Source organism: Chiloscyllium plagiosum, chromosome 45 (assembly GCF_004010195.1).
Source record: "Chiloscyllium plagiosum isolate BGI_BamShark_2017 chromosome 45, ASM401019v2, whole genome shotgun sequence".
Classification (NCBI taxonomy): domain Eukaryota; kingdom Metazoa; phylum Chordata; class Chondrichthyes; order Orectolobiformes; family Hemiscylliidae; genus Chiloscyllium; species Chiloscyllium plagiosum.
Genome location: NC_057754.1, coordinates 7,225,570 through 7,239,116, shown reverse-complemented (window position 1 = coordinate 7,239,116; position 13,547 = coordinate 7,225,570). Strand labels below are relative to the sequence as shown.

General features: G+C 45.9%; 1 protein-coding gene across 3 annotated transcripts in view; it reads left to right on the top strand.

The window, feature by feature from the left end:
* Positions 1-7,323, top strand: part of nxf1b (nuclear RNA export factor 1b) — a 57,903-nt gene extending 50,580 nt beyond the window's left edge. For all 3 annotated transcript variants that reach the window (XM_043682731.1, XM_043682733.1, XM_043682732.1), the window contains exons 17-21: positions 360-402; positions 502-574; positions 1,156-1,338; positions 6,003-6,063; positions 7,107-7,323. In XM_043682731.1, the coding sequence (XP_043538666.1) occupies positions 360-402; positions 502-574; positions 1,156-1,338; positions 6,003-6,063; positions 7,107-7,151 (405 nt within the window). In that variant the 3' untranslated portion in view covers positions 7,152-7,323. The remainder of the gene's footprint in view (positions 1-359; positions 403-501; positions 575-1,155; positions 1,339-6,002; positions 6,064-7,106) is intronic.
* Positions 7,324-13,547: the final 6,224 nt, after the last annotated feature.

The following is a 13,547-nucleotide window of genomic DNA, read 5'->3' as shown; positions in this document are numbered from 1 at the left end:
TCCAACAACGGCATCTCCAAATCTTATTTGGACACAGCATGCTCCCAATGCCGTGACTGCAGTAATGGGCAGATAACTTGTTTTCAGTGATGGCAGATGAGAGGGAAATATTGGCCCCAGGACACCAGGAAGATATTGGCTGAGAGATCGTCTACACCCACCCAAAAGGGGCAGAAGGGTCTTCAGTTTACTGCTCTGTCAGAAAGATGGCAGTGCAGCACTCCTCAGTACAGTCCTGAGAGTGTCAGCCCAGAATCTGTGCCCAACTCTCTAAAATGGGACTTGAGTACATTAATGCTCTGACAATTGTCCCGTGCTTTAATAAACATGTAATATAAGACGTTTGGTTTCTGTTTCAGAATACATTACTCTGTTTTAATGTACATGGAGTTTTCAAAGAAGGTGCGTAAACTAAATCAATTTACTTTTAAGCTTTAAAAAGTAAAGTTATTGTTTAAGTTCCTGGAAGCTAATCCTTCACAAATCTTAATTTTGTCACAGTGGATAGTAAATCCAGGGAGTCTGTGAGGGCGTTCTCAAGAGTGTTCATTGCTGTACCTGCTGGGAATGCAGGGTAAGTTATTTTTTCATTTTCATACACAACTGTGTAGTTTGGGCTCGCACATGGTTTCTCAAGGCTGGAGTCGGGTTGGTTTAAAAGGGTGGGTGCAGTACCGATGTCAGTCTGGAGTCTGCAGAAAGTATGCAGCATCTGGATTAGTGGTGCTGGAAGAACACAGCAGTTCAGGCAGCATCCGAGGAGCAGTAAAATTGACGTTTCAGGCAAAAGCCCTTCATCAGGAATACCGAAACGTCAATTTTACTGCTCCTTGGATGCTGCCTGAACTGCTGTGTTCTTCCAGCACCACTAATCCAGAATCTGGTTTCCAGCGTCTGCAGTCATTGTTTTTACTTAGAAAGTATGCAGCAGTCTGGTAGGCTTGTGGGAGAGCAGACATGTGGGTTAATGCTTCTTGAGCCATCACTGACATTAGAAGCAAGCTCTCTGGCCCCTCACCTGTTCCAGCTGCTCAGGTTATCATTTTCAATGCTTGTTTTTTTCCTGATTTTTCAATATCGTTGCTTTTAGTCGGGTAGCGATGCAGATAGTTGTTTGCCTTGATGCTACTTTAGCTGTTTCCCTCCTCTGAACAGGCTCTGCATTGTGAATGACCAGCTGTTTATCAGGAATGCCACCACTGAGGAGATCCGCAAGGCCTTCGTGACGCCAGCACCCACACCGTCAAGCAGTCCGGTGCCCACCCTCACAGCGCCCCAGCAGGAAATGCTGCAGGCCTTCTCCCAGCAGTCAGGCATGAACATAGAGTGGTCGCAAAAGTGAGTGTTACTGACTGCGACGGAGTCAAAAACTCTCCATTTGCTTTGCTTGACCCCTCTCCATTTAGTCTCTCCGTATTCAAAGACACACTGGCATTGGAGGCAACTCAGTGGGCTGATTCTTGGGATGATCTATCAAAAATGGCTAAATGGGTTAGGCTTTATTCATTATGGTTTAGAAGAGTTGGGGGTGATCTTACTGAAATATACAAGATTCTGAGGGGGCTTGACAAGAGTCATAGAATCCCTCCATTTGGCCCAACAAATCCACACCGATCCTCTGAAGAGTATCCCATGCAGACCCATTCCCCCACCCTATTGCTCTGATTTACTCCTAATGACTAATCCACCTAACCTACACATCCCTGGACAATGGGCAATTTAGCATGGCTAATCCACCCTAACCTGTACATCTTTGGATTGTGGGAGGAAACCAGAGCACCCAGAGGAAACCCACGCAGGCACGGTGGACAGAATATGCAAACTTCACACAGGCAGTCACCCAAAACTGGAATCCAACTCTGGTCCCTGATACTGTGAGGCAGCAGTGCTAACCACTGAGTCCATATGCTGAGTCAACATTGACAAAGTGTTTCCACTAGTGAGTGACATGTCAAACTAGTTGCGGAATAAGAGGACACTTGTTTAAAACTGAGAGACAGGGGAGTTTCCTCTCCCAGAGGGTAGTAGATGTCTGGAATAGTTTTGTGGAGTCTCCGTCATTGACTCCACATTTAGCACTCAGGAGTGGTGAGTCTATGACAGATGTTTTTGCTCATTGCTTTACATCTGAAGCCCTCCCCGTTGGATTCACAGATGCCCTGGGAGTCTTGCTGAAAGGTAATTGATGAGCAATGGCAGCACTGTTTCTTTCATAGGAGTGTAGCACCTAGGAGCAGGGGAAAGCTGTTCAGCCTGCTCCACCACTTAATATGAGCACAGCTGATTTACCCCTCTCCACTCTTGATTGCCTTGTCCATCAAAAATCTATCTTGATTCCACTTTGACTAAATTTCAAGACCCAGTCTTAATAACCTTCTGGGAAGAGAATTCCACACTCTGAAAATCCTTTAAACAGGTAGCAAAAAACTTCACTTTTAATTTAAGAGAGACTTCTTATTCTTAAGCTGTATGCCCCAGTTTTAGTCTTCACCCAGAGGAGGAGCCCTCCCTACAGATGCTGCCTGACACGTGTATTTCCAGCATTTTCTGATTTTGATTTGTTTGGGTGATATTTTACTTCTGTGCCTCATTTTTGCTACAGAGCCAGTTAGTTAAATTTGATCTCCACCTAACATCCTCTCTCAAACTGTTGTTTGCACATCCTGCTTCAGAGGCAGACGGGTAATCTCTCGGAGTACTGCTCTGCAGAGGTGTAAATTGTGCCATTTAGAACAAATTGCATTTTGAACCACTAGTACACTTCACTGAACCAGCTGACTCAAGGACTGTAAATGATAGCTGTGTTATTTTAGGTCTGGAGCTAGGGGCGGCTAGCGCAGTGATCACAAGTAATGTTCTTGCATTGCCATGAATTGTCTTTTTCAAGCAGAAGGAAGGAGAGTTGCATTTCAAATTAGAAATTTTCAGCAGCCTCTGGGCTTCTGGTGCATTTACAGTTCCCTCCCACAGGCCCCCAGTGCTAATTGTCCCTAAGCTAGAATTTATCAGCAAATGAATTAAGAGTGCTGAATCTTCAGATCCATGAAATTCAAGTGAAACTAAAGGGTGAATGGGTAAGTCTAGGACAACTGACACTGGGTGGCCTGAATTATATTGGAGTGTATATGTGTGTATCAGGAAAAGCCCATCAGTTCTTCAGAGAGCCACCTAAACTCTTCAGAGTTGCCCCTAAATGTCTCAGCGAATGTGGCGGATGTGCCCACGTGTGCTTCAGACAAATGTTTTGAATTGGAAACGTGTAACTTTTCGGTCTTAATGGTGCTGGACCAGAACAGAGCAGCCCTTGAACCCCACAGCTCAACCTTGCCAGGACCAACACAGGACTGACGGGCTCTGACCCTGGCCCGATTCTCCTACTCCTCAGATGCTGCCTGACCTGCTATGCTTTTCCAGTGCCCACACTCGACCCAGCACAGGACTGTCAACCTTAGGAAGCGATATAAAGAATGAGAGCAATTATTGACCACCTCAAAGTGAATGAGGTTTTGTTTATCTGGAGTGTGGTCCATCAATTATAGATTACATTTTTAAACTGAGACTGATGAGACTTGGTGTGCCTAATAATTAACAGGGTGTTAAATCAACCAAGATCTTCCACTTTGAAGTCTTTGAAGGATGAGTTCAGAATCGGCACCAGTGTGAATGGAAGCTGGCTCAGTGGTATCTCTAACAGCTGATAGATATTGAGTATCATGTTTGCTGCTGCTTGTCTAAGCTTATCAATCTGTGCAGCCCTTGTATAACAAGGAACGGGAGCTATTTCAATATCTCCCCAGCTATATTGGACCTCAACCCCAATTCGCTGAGGTCAGTACGAACCATTGAATCCCCAACAGCCGTGTGCTTGTTGCAAGCTGAGGGCAGAATGTTTGTGTTAGGCTTTGGTTCAAAATGCTGAAGGTCAGAACATTGAACCGCTGCAGGGAGTGGGGATGTCAGTCAGAGGGATCTAACTGCGGCACGGTGGCTCAGTGCGTTAACACTGCTGCCTCACAGTGCCAGGGACCCAGGTTCGATTCCAGCCTCAGGCGACTGTCTATGTGGAGTTTGCACATTCTCCTCCGTGTCTACGTTGGTTTCCTCCCACAGTCCAAAGATGTGCAGGTCAGGTGAATTATGTTCAGGAATGTATAAGTTTAGGTGCATTAGTCAGGGGATGTGTAGAGTAATAGGGTAGGGGAATGCGTCTGGGTGTGGGTTACTCTTCAGAGGGTTGGTGTGGACTTGTTGGGCCGAATGGCCTATTTTCCCACTGTAGGGATTCTATGAAACTCTAACCCTAATGACTCAGGAGGGGAGTGGAAGTAGGAGCGAATACAGAAAAGCCAGGGCACAAGGAAAGTGGCAAGAGGTCAAACAGTGAGATAGATCAACTTGACCAGTTGTAGCTTGATACTTGGGGTGAGGTGTAATATAGGTGGGTGGGAAGAATCAGACTGGGGTGCCATGGAAAGGGAAGACCATGAAGGGACATGATTGACATCTGTGAGCACGTAGGATAGGGAATGTGTAAAGAAGATGTCTCTACTCACAAAGGAACCTAAACAAGGGGCCATAAAATTAAAACAACAGGAACAAATGAGAAATTACATTATCCAGAGTATAGGGCATTGTGAATTTGCTGCTACAGAGACTGGTTGAGGCATTTTAGCGGGAGGTGAATGAGGGCGAAGGCAGTAGAGAAATGTGCTGACATGGAGGGAAAAGGCTTTTATAGAGCATTCATGCTGGCACGGACCAGTTGGGGCCGAATGGTATGTTTCCATGCTGTACACAATTGCAGAGGATCCTATTACTCAAATGAATCAGCCAGCTCCATATAAGATGACACTGGATTAAAACGCCATGCGTTTTGTCATGGATGGAGCTGTGTCGTGGAGCAGCCTGCTAAAGTAAAGTCACAACAGTGTGTTCAGAGCAATTGTGAACCTGGTCTTGTAGTACCTGGTCAAAGCTAAAGCTCTTTCAATCACAAAGGTTTGCAGTGGGGACAAAGTTCAAATTAAAGTTCATGTAGTTGAAGGCACAAATGTTGATTTGGTTAAAGGATTGCTTAGTTGGTGGAGAGCAGAGTTGCCTTCTCCAGTTGGAAGAACGTGGCTAGCAAGGGTTTGCGCTAAGACTCCAACTATCAAAATGTTTATTAATGACTTGGGTGATAAGGAAATGGGCCTTTTATACACGTTTGCTGGTGACATTGTAAACAAGAACAAATGCATTGGAATAAGTGAATGAACAAAACTGTGACATGTGGATTTTTAGCCCAGGTCATGCATTTTGTATCAAAAAAAAGATATATCTGGTTTTTCTTTTTTGGAAAGTAAGGAACATTGGCACACAACCATATTGGGTCTGAGAACTTAGTCCATCCCAAACAAAGTTCTAAAAGGCTCATGAAATATGAGCCCTTACATTTGGAGGTCTATAGCATCATACAAAGCCCTGATCAGACCACCTCATGGAAACGATATTCTCTATGTTGGAGGGAATGCGCAATAGATTGACCAAGATGTTTCCTGGATGTTGGAGGGTTAAATTAGAGATTGTACAAACTAGGCTCACATTCTCTGTTATGGAAACGGTTGAGAGTTATTTTGTTTGAAGCTTCTGGGCTTTAGAAAGGAAATTTCTGTTGTAGGGAAGAGGTGTGATGTAACCTTCAGGTCAGAGTCAGGCAGAGGGTGGTGGAGAAAGTGGAGTGGAACATGGATCCACAAAGGTAGAAAGTGCTCAGCTGATGATGTTCACTGTGAGGTTGATATGTTTTTGTCAGCCAAGAGCATGAAGAGTCAAGGTAGGCGGAGTAATCACAAAATAGCTGTGATCTCCCTTCATGGCCTCTTCCTTTTCCTGCAACAACTGGCTGTTTTCCCCCGATATCTTGCCAGTACCTGTGCCTTCAGAGTTTTCTCCATTCCTGCTTCCCCTGTCTTTTCCGTAACTGGACTCCAAAATCTTGTTTTCCTCTTGTCTTCCTGCAGGTGTCTCCAAGACAACGAGTGGGACTTCAATCAAGCTGCCCAAATCTTCACACAACTTAAGGTAAGTTTATTAAAATATTTTAGTGCGAGGATTAGAAGGCCAAAAAGTCCTGAAAAGATCCTTGTGTCCAGTGGGATAATCCAGTTGAGCCATTTTGAAGGTAAAACGCAGGGTTTAATGCAGCTTCCCCTGAGCTTGTGCCTGATAAATTGCTCTCTGCTTACCTACTTAATAAGGATGAATATTTTCCTTCAAGTGAAATAAGTCCTTCCAATGTATTTTCTATGCATACTGTTGGACATCCATCTTCATTGAAGTGGTATTTTAGGCCTAAAGGCCTTTCTAGGTGACCTGCTTAATGATACTTTAAGACTCCACACCACTTCTCAGAGATTGGAATACAGCCTGTGGAAAGGATAGTACTCTTTCGACAGGTCTCCAGTGATTTCCCACAATCTCCAGCAAGCGACTCCATCGATAGGAGGAGGCAGCTTGTAAATGGTGTGGAGCTGTGTCCGATAATGCAGTGTAATCCATGAGTTACTGTGGATGTTGAAGAAGGCTTTGAAAATCCCCTCCAAAATGGGAATGGGGGGGGAGGAGGGGGGGCGGGGGGATGCTGTGGCAAGTGCAAATATTAGATGGTCTCCCATCTTTGTCATTCGTTCCACATGACCGTGTCTTGGATTTTTGCAACGCAGCCCATACGGCCTGGTTTAGTCCCTTGCATGCAGTTTGAAAGTGCTGGCCAGGAAAGGATCCGTTTGAGAATTGGGAAACTGAGGCTGGCTCCTAATGGGAGTAAAACCTGTCATAGCCAAAGAGGGTTGGGTGGAAGTTGTTGATATGTACTTCTGGTATATGCAAAAACACATCTTTTTGGGGTCCCATCATTTTATGGTTGACTCATATGCTGCAATCTATGTTTACCAACTGGGTAGAGATTGGCTAACCTTCCCAGAACCAAAGAGGTGGCATAGGAAAAAACTGATGAACGTCTAAGTCGCTGCATGATTTTAGTGTCTTTTTGAGCTGTGGTACGGTGAACAGAGTTGTCGGTGATTCATTACTTTTTTTGTGGTTTTAACTCTGTCTTTTTGCAGGCTGAAGGAAAAATTCCTGAAATAGCATTTGTGAAGCAGTTATGAAGAAAGCACGAGTTACACTACCCCTTCAGACCCGAGGCTTTTAAAGCCATCAGAGCCGGGTCTCTGGATGATTTTTTTTTTTAAGAAGAGCTAAATGTTGGTATAAATGATATATGTTAAGTATAATGTGAATTTTTCTTGTCAATAAGACTCATGATTTTTTAAAAACTAATGCACTGCAGTTAGTGTTTCTAAGTCAGATTGTGTAAGTATTTTCCTGAGTCCTTGTAGCTTTGACTTATGTGTATTGTCTGTGCCAGTGTTTTTCCAACAGATTTTTTGGGGGGTGGGGGGGGTATAGAAATGGGGATAGTTTTGTTGAGCTTCACGAGAAATTTGGAGGTAGAAATCTTCCTTACCTGCTGAGTGATAATCGGGCTTTCTAAGGGTTGGGGGTTGTACAGGACTCTGGGCTTGTCGACTCCAGTAGTATGTGGTGAGTGGAGGTGATCGGGTGAACCTGTTGCCTGTTCTCGACTTGCCATCATACTACAGTGGAGCAGCGACCTTTCACCCCACTCCCATGGCTGCTTTTGTCATTTTTTTTAAAGAAGTAGGCGTTGTTAAACCACATCGCTTGGAGTGCTATGGAATCTCCGGTGAGTTTGCACATTAGTGTGGGAAGCAGGTGGCACTTCACCACCACCTTAGACTGACTGGACTCCCCTAAATTTGTTCGGCAGTCGTCTTTATGACATCTAGCGACTCAAAGCAGCAAACCGTCCACTTGGTTCCCTACTAAGCAAATGTTGTATTTGCTTAACTTTTCTGAGCTTTAAATCCTGGCTGCTTATCTTCAGTTGTTCCACTCAGGCAAACTGGGCTCTTATCCCAGGATCCAGGGACCCCCCCCAACCGAGAATGGTAAACAAACAGGAACTCATCACCCCCATTGATCAGATTATCACAGCTTTCACCTCCGTTTCCCTTGCCCATTTTGGACGCCTTTTTTAAAAAAATCGCCCTTTATTCACATAGTGAAAGCTTTTAAATGCAGTCTTGTCTTGACAAATAGCCATCCCCATTCTAGTTCCTGCCTGGAGCTGGTTCATGTCTCCAGCGTTTAGCATTCAGCCACAATCCTTCCACTGTCAAGGGGGAAGGGGCTGGCTTTGTGACCCAGGCTGAAGAAGTTACCCCACCAGTAAAAGGGAATGTCAAAATGGTGAAATGTGGGTGCATGCTTTTTAAAAAAAAAAATAGACTCTAGTGGCTGCAGGTCTGTGTTTTGCATCTCTACCATTAGGCCCCAACCACTTGGACCACCTCCCTTGCATTTCAAGCAGCCCTCCCCAGCCCCATTTCATTCATGTAAAGCCACTCAGAGGTGATAACCTAGCTGTGCACCATTACGTAATGCTGTCTCTCCTTCATGCACTTTCATGTACAAGTTGCTCCCTAGTTGGGGAACCAGGTTTTTAGGCCAAATATTAGGCCAGATCAATAGTTGAGAGGTTTAGTATCCATCTGTTTGTATGGGTCTGTACATCCAGCTTCTCAACTTGGCTCAGGTACCACAACACACTGTAGAGCCCTTTGATCGCCTGTCTCGTGCTGAATTCCTGCTCTTCTGAGAGCAGAGCCTGGGCGCTTCCTGTTCTGAAAAGGAGAGAAAGAGTTGGCAGCTTCTTGCAGATAGTCTTAGAGTTGGGGGCAAGTTATACAGGGGCAGGAATATTTTCAGGTGGGCGGAGGGATAGCTGTTCGGCTGGGTAAGGGTTGTTGGATTTGGGGATGGTGGGGAGCTGTTAGGCTGGGGAAAGGTGGGTGGGTAGGTAGGCTAAAAGGTGGTTGAGGGGGCAATACATGGCTAGGATTTCCATGTTTGATCGCGATGTGGTGTGAGCATCGAGTGAAGTGAAAACCAGGCTCGACAGCTTCAGTAACCCCAGTGATTGGCCAGATTGCTCATACTCATTGTCCAGGGATTGGAGGCCTTTGTTCCAGGTCCTTTAGTACCTGGGTTGAGCACTGGGCCTACGTACAGTATGAAAGGCCTTAGAATGAAAACTCCGATTCCAGTGACACTGAGTTTCACCCAGGCGTGGAGCAAGCCCAGGTTGATAGATCTTCAGCCTAACCAAGAGTTAGCTGATGTTTTATTAGCCAGCAACACCAGGGAAAGTCTCTCAGGCATGTCACAGTAGCTCTTGCGTATGTGTGTGTTGGGGCTGGGGGGGTCGTTTGGGTTGGATCGTGCAGCTCTCATTTCTAATGCTTGCCTGTGGAGTTGTGGAAATTTTCATGGGGCTGTGAAAGTGGATTCGTGTGTGTGTGTGTGTGTGTGTGTGTGTGTGTGTGTGATTGAACGACAATCTCTGTTATTCAGAGCTATTGTGTTTTCCGATCCTGTATCATCTGTAACGGCCTTTTTGAGCCTGATAAAGAGATGTGGTATTGCAGGCTGCAGCACATGGAGTCTCTCCACACTTCCCAGGTGCCACTGAAAGGTCACCTTCCGTCTTTCCTTCCGTCTATCCTGAGAATCTCTCATCACTTCATTTGGTTGAAGGTTTACCAACAGAACTTTGACCCTTATCCACCAAGTGGTGCACTCTTGTTATTAAACTCTTTCTAAATCCAATTGCCCTTCTGAAAATCCCACTGAACTACCCCAGCACCTAATACTTTTCATATTCTGGTGTAAGAGCAAAATTGAATGTTTTTCTTGTTTGGGTGTTGTACCATATCTCCAGTGGGTTATTCATGGGAAAACCAAGAATGAAGGAGCTCTTTTTGTATTGCGGGCAGGTGTTGAATTGCCTGTGTGGGCACAGGGGTTGGCACTAGCATTGTCTCTGACCTGCTTGGATGCAGTCATGAGCCACCTCTCGCAAGCAGATGTGGAACCTACCAGCTGCTGCTCACTCAGTCCTCCATGCGACCGGCAGGATTTGGTTTTAACCCACACATTGAGCGACTAACTCGAGGAAAGAGGAGCACAAGAGCCGTAAGGAGCCAGCCCGTTAGCTCACCAGTCGGACGCTAGATTTGTGCTCTCAGCCCAGATGATGTGCCTTGAGGATTTACAGTGCAGTTCGGTGTTTGTTGGCACAGCCCAGCTTCTGTTCCATAATGCCCTCCATGATCGCCGATGCTTTATATATTTATTTTAAACAATGTATACCAAAAAAGTGAAAAGCTCATCCTCCCTCCATCTCTCTCTGTGCCTCAGCTCCCTCATTGGTTGACAGCAGGTTCTTGCCATTTGTGAACTATAAATTTGGGAAGGTTTGAGCCGATGTGGAGAGAGGCGAGAATTTCAAACTGTTGAGTTGTATTGATTTATGGATATTGTGCGCCTTCCCTCCTGTTGGCTAACGGTTATCCTATTTCATGGCAATTGGGGGAAAAAGTCCTTGTTGAAATTTGCCCTCCCATCCCTCAGTGCATCGAGTCCCCCGATTGGAAGTCCATTACCCTTCCGCACTCGCCGTCATGAAGGCTGAGCGACTTTTAATTTTAAAAAAAATCCAATGTCCTGCAGTTCACACTATCCAATATCTGTCAGTCTAACCACGCGCTGCCTCTTCTCGCGGAATAGCCGCCTGCCGGGCAAGAGGAACTGTCTGTGACTCGTGCCTTGTGAGGGTTGCCACAGTGTGTTTCTTGGCAGGTTCTGTACTTATTCCTGAAAAACCTCACAGACCGCAGTTTGTCACAATTCCAGCCGAGCCGATGCCACGCAGTCATCCCTCAAGGCATCTTCTCTCAAATGCAGCATCCAGCGCTTGTAATTGATTACCTCTTGGCACCAGAGGAGGACCAGAGGTGTCTGAACCTTGACCCCGCAGTGAAATCTTGCAAGCCACTTTTCATGAAAATGCAGACCTTAAACGTCGAGGAAATAGTCTGGAGGAGGGACTTTACATTGTTCAGGACTCATAGCCTGGGTTCTTGCCTAACACAACAGGAAATGGCATGGCATTCTCCAAAGCAGTATTTTTTTTTCTTTCACATCTAGTTTATCTGACTAAATGAGCGTTACACTGTTTATTATCTAAAGTTTGTGTCCTACGCCAGCCATCCATACTATGCTGTCACTTCAGTGATTGCACACACCCCCCTCCCCCACCCTTTGCATATGATAGCTGGCCGGTCACTTGTGACCGAGTGCCGCTGCGCGCACTATGTCGCTTTTGGTTGGTGTCTGCGCCCCTGCCCCATGCTGACTTTGCCATCTCATTTCAAAAATGCATTGGGCAGGGGCCTGACCCAGAGCGATGGAAGATGACACTGCCTTGCCCTTGCCTGCCCCAAGAACGGGGAGATTCCTGGGGCAGGTTTCTTCCCACTGCTTTGATCAGGGCGGTGTGTGCAACACTGATTTTCAGAAAGAAGTGAGTCAAGGAAGGCTTGGGGTGGTGGGGAGTTGGGGTAGAAATGTCGATTTTTGATGGTCTGCTAGCCAACAGAACGGAATGCTTTAATGCCTGTTATTGTGTAGGTGACACACATTGGACTGTTGTGATTTGTTGTTTATCCTGGGGGGGGGGGGTGAACGGAAGGAGTGTTTTGGAATTTAATTCCTCACCTTGCACCTTTTTGGGTTTTTTTTTGGTCCTGCCCAGATCAGACACCTTGCAGTTTGAATGATAGCATCAGGTTGCTAACTATGTGCCTCACTTCGGCACGAACTGCTCGAAGCTGCTGGGGACTGATGCAGCCATTGGCTCACCGACTTCTGCTACCCCTGAATAGCTCACAGTGCGAGATGCCATGGTCTCTACTTTGGATGTCTTACACTGTGAGCTGGCAACGGGAGAAAGCTGAATTGGTTTTGGCCTGCTGGCACTCCCATACTTGGTGCAATTTTACCGTCCTTTGAGTTCTCATGGTGAAATGCCCTAGACTACCAGTTAGTCGACTGCCAGAGTTTTCAATGATTTGAGAATCGGTTGAGGTGCAGAGGGGGAGAAAGTTGCTGACAGTGTCTTGTATGGAGGAAGGTTGCTAATAATCTTACATTGCTTTGAGCTTTGCTGCATACCTAACCCGACTGCACCTGAGACCCACGGGGGGGAAAAAAAAGGTTTTTTAAAAAGTCCATTGAATTTTTTTTTGAGATTATTGGAAGGTGACAGCTAAAGGAAGCAAAGGCTGGAATTGCTTTGCTGCTGAAACACTGAAAATGCACATCATCTTCCAGCAGCGGCAGGCAAAACTGTAGCCTCCTACAAGTTACTCCTTAAACACAGTCTCATGATGTCGGTCAGTTTCCAGATTGCGCTGTTCAGAGTTGGATCCTGTGTTGGTGCCTCGAGGGTGAAGATTGAGTTGCTTATCCAGAGCTGGGGGAGCTTCGTGGTTGGACCTTCCGTTACCCTCACCCGCCCCCCGGTCACGGGCCTCCATTCGTTGACATGCCTGAGTCGCGTTTGAAGCTACCCCTTCTCGATGAGGGAACTTCCTGAGAGTTGCATGGCTGCAGCCGACCAGAACGGCCTCCTGAGTACTCTGCCTGTCCTTGGGCGATGTCCTGCCCTGAGCTTCCTGCTGTTCACCTTCCATTGCCAGCATGCCACCGTCCCACAGCCTGTGTCTGAACCTTGACCCTGCAGTGAAATCTTACATATCATGAAAATGCAGTCCTTAATGTAACAGTCCAGTATGGGTCCCTCTCCTTTTTGTCAATTTTGCGACTTTGTTTATGTTAGAGCATCTTGCAGTAAAATACATATAGTTAATATACTATTATAAGAGTCTGCTTTTACAGTGTGGTCCAATTTGCTGTAAAATTTCATTTTACTACATTGTAATATTCTCATTTCTTTGAAAAACAAGGATTAATCATCAGTTTGTAAATAAAGTTTTTCTTTCAGAAACGGCCGAATGCTGTATTTATTTGTCCAACTGAAGTGTTTCGGGTGTCCTGGGAGGATAAGAACACAGAAACATGTAAACAGAAAAATGCTAATAATACCCCTGGCAGTACAGAACCCTGGAAGAGAAAATGAGGTCTGCAGATGCTGGAGATCAGAGATGGAAATGTGTTGCTGGAGAAGCGCAGCAGGTCAGGCAGCATCTAGGGAACAGGAGAATCGACGTTTCGGGCATTAGCCCTTCTTCAGGAATGATTCCTGAAGAAGGGCTAATGCCCGAAACGTCGATTCTCCTGTTCCCTAGATGCTGCCTGACCTGCTGCGCTTCTCCAGCAACACATTTCCAGTACAGAACCCTGGAACAGGCTGATCTGCTGGGCACAATTCACTTCAAATGAACTGCTCACTGAGGGGGTGATCATAGCAGATTGCTATCAGACTGCTGTCTGTGTGTGAGGGTTAATACAGCACACTGTTATCAGACTGCTTACTGTGTGTGAGGGTTAATACAAAACGCTGCTGTCAGAATGCTGGCACTTTGAGGGTTAAGAGCTGAAAATGTGTTGCTGGAAAA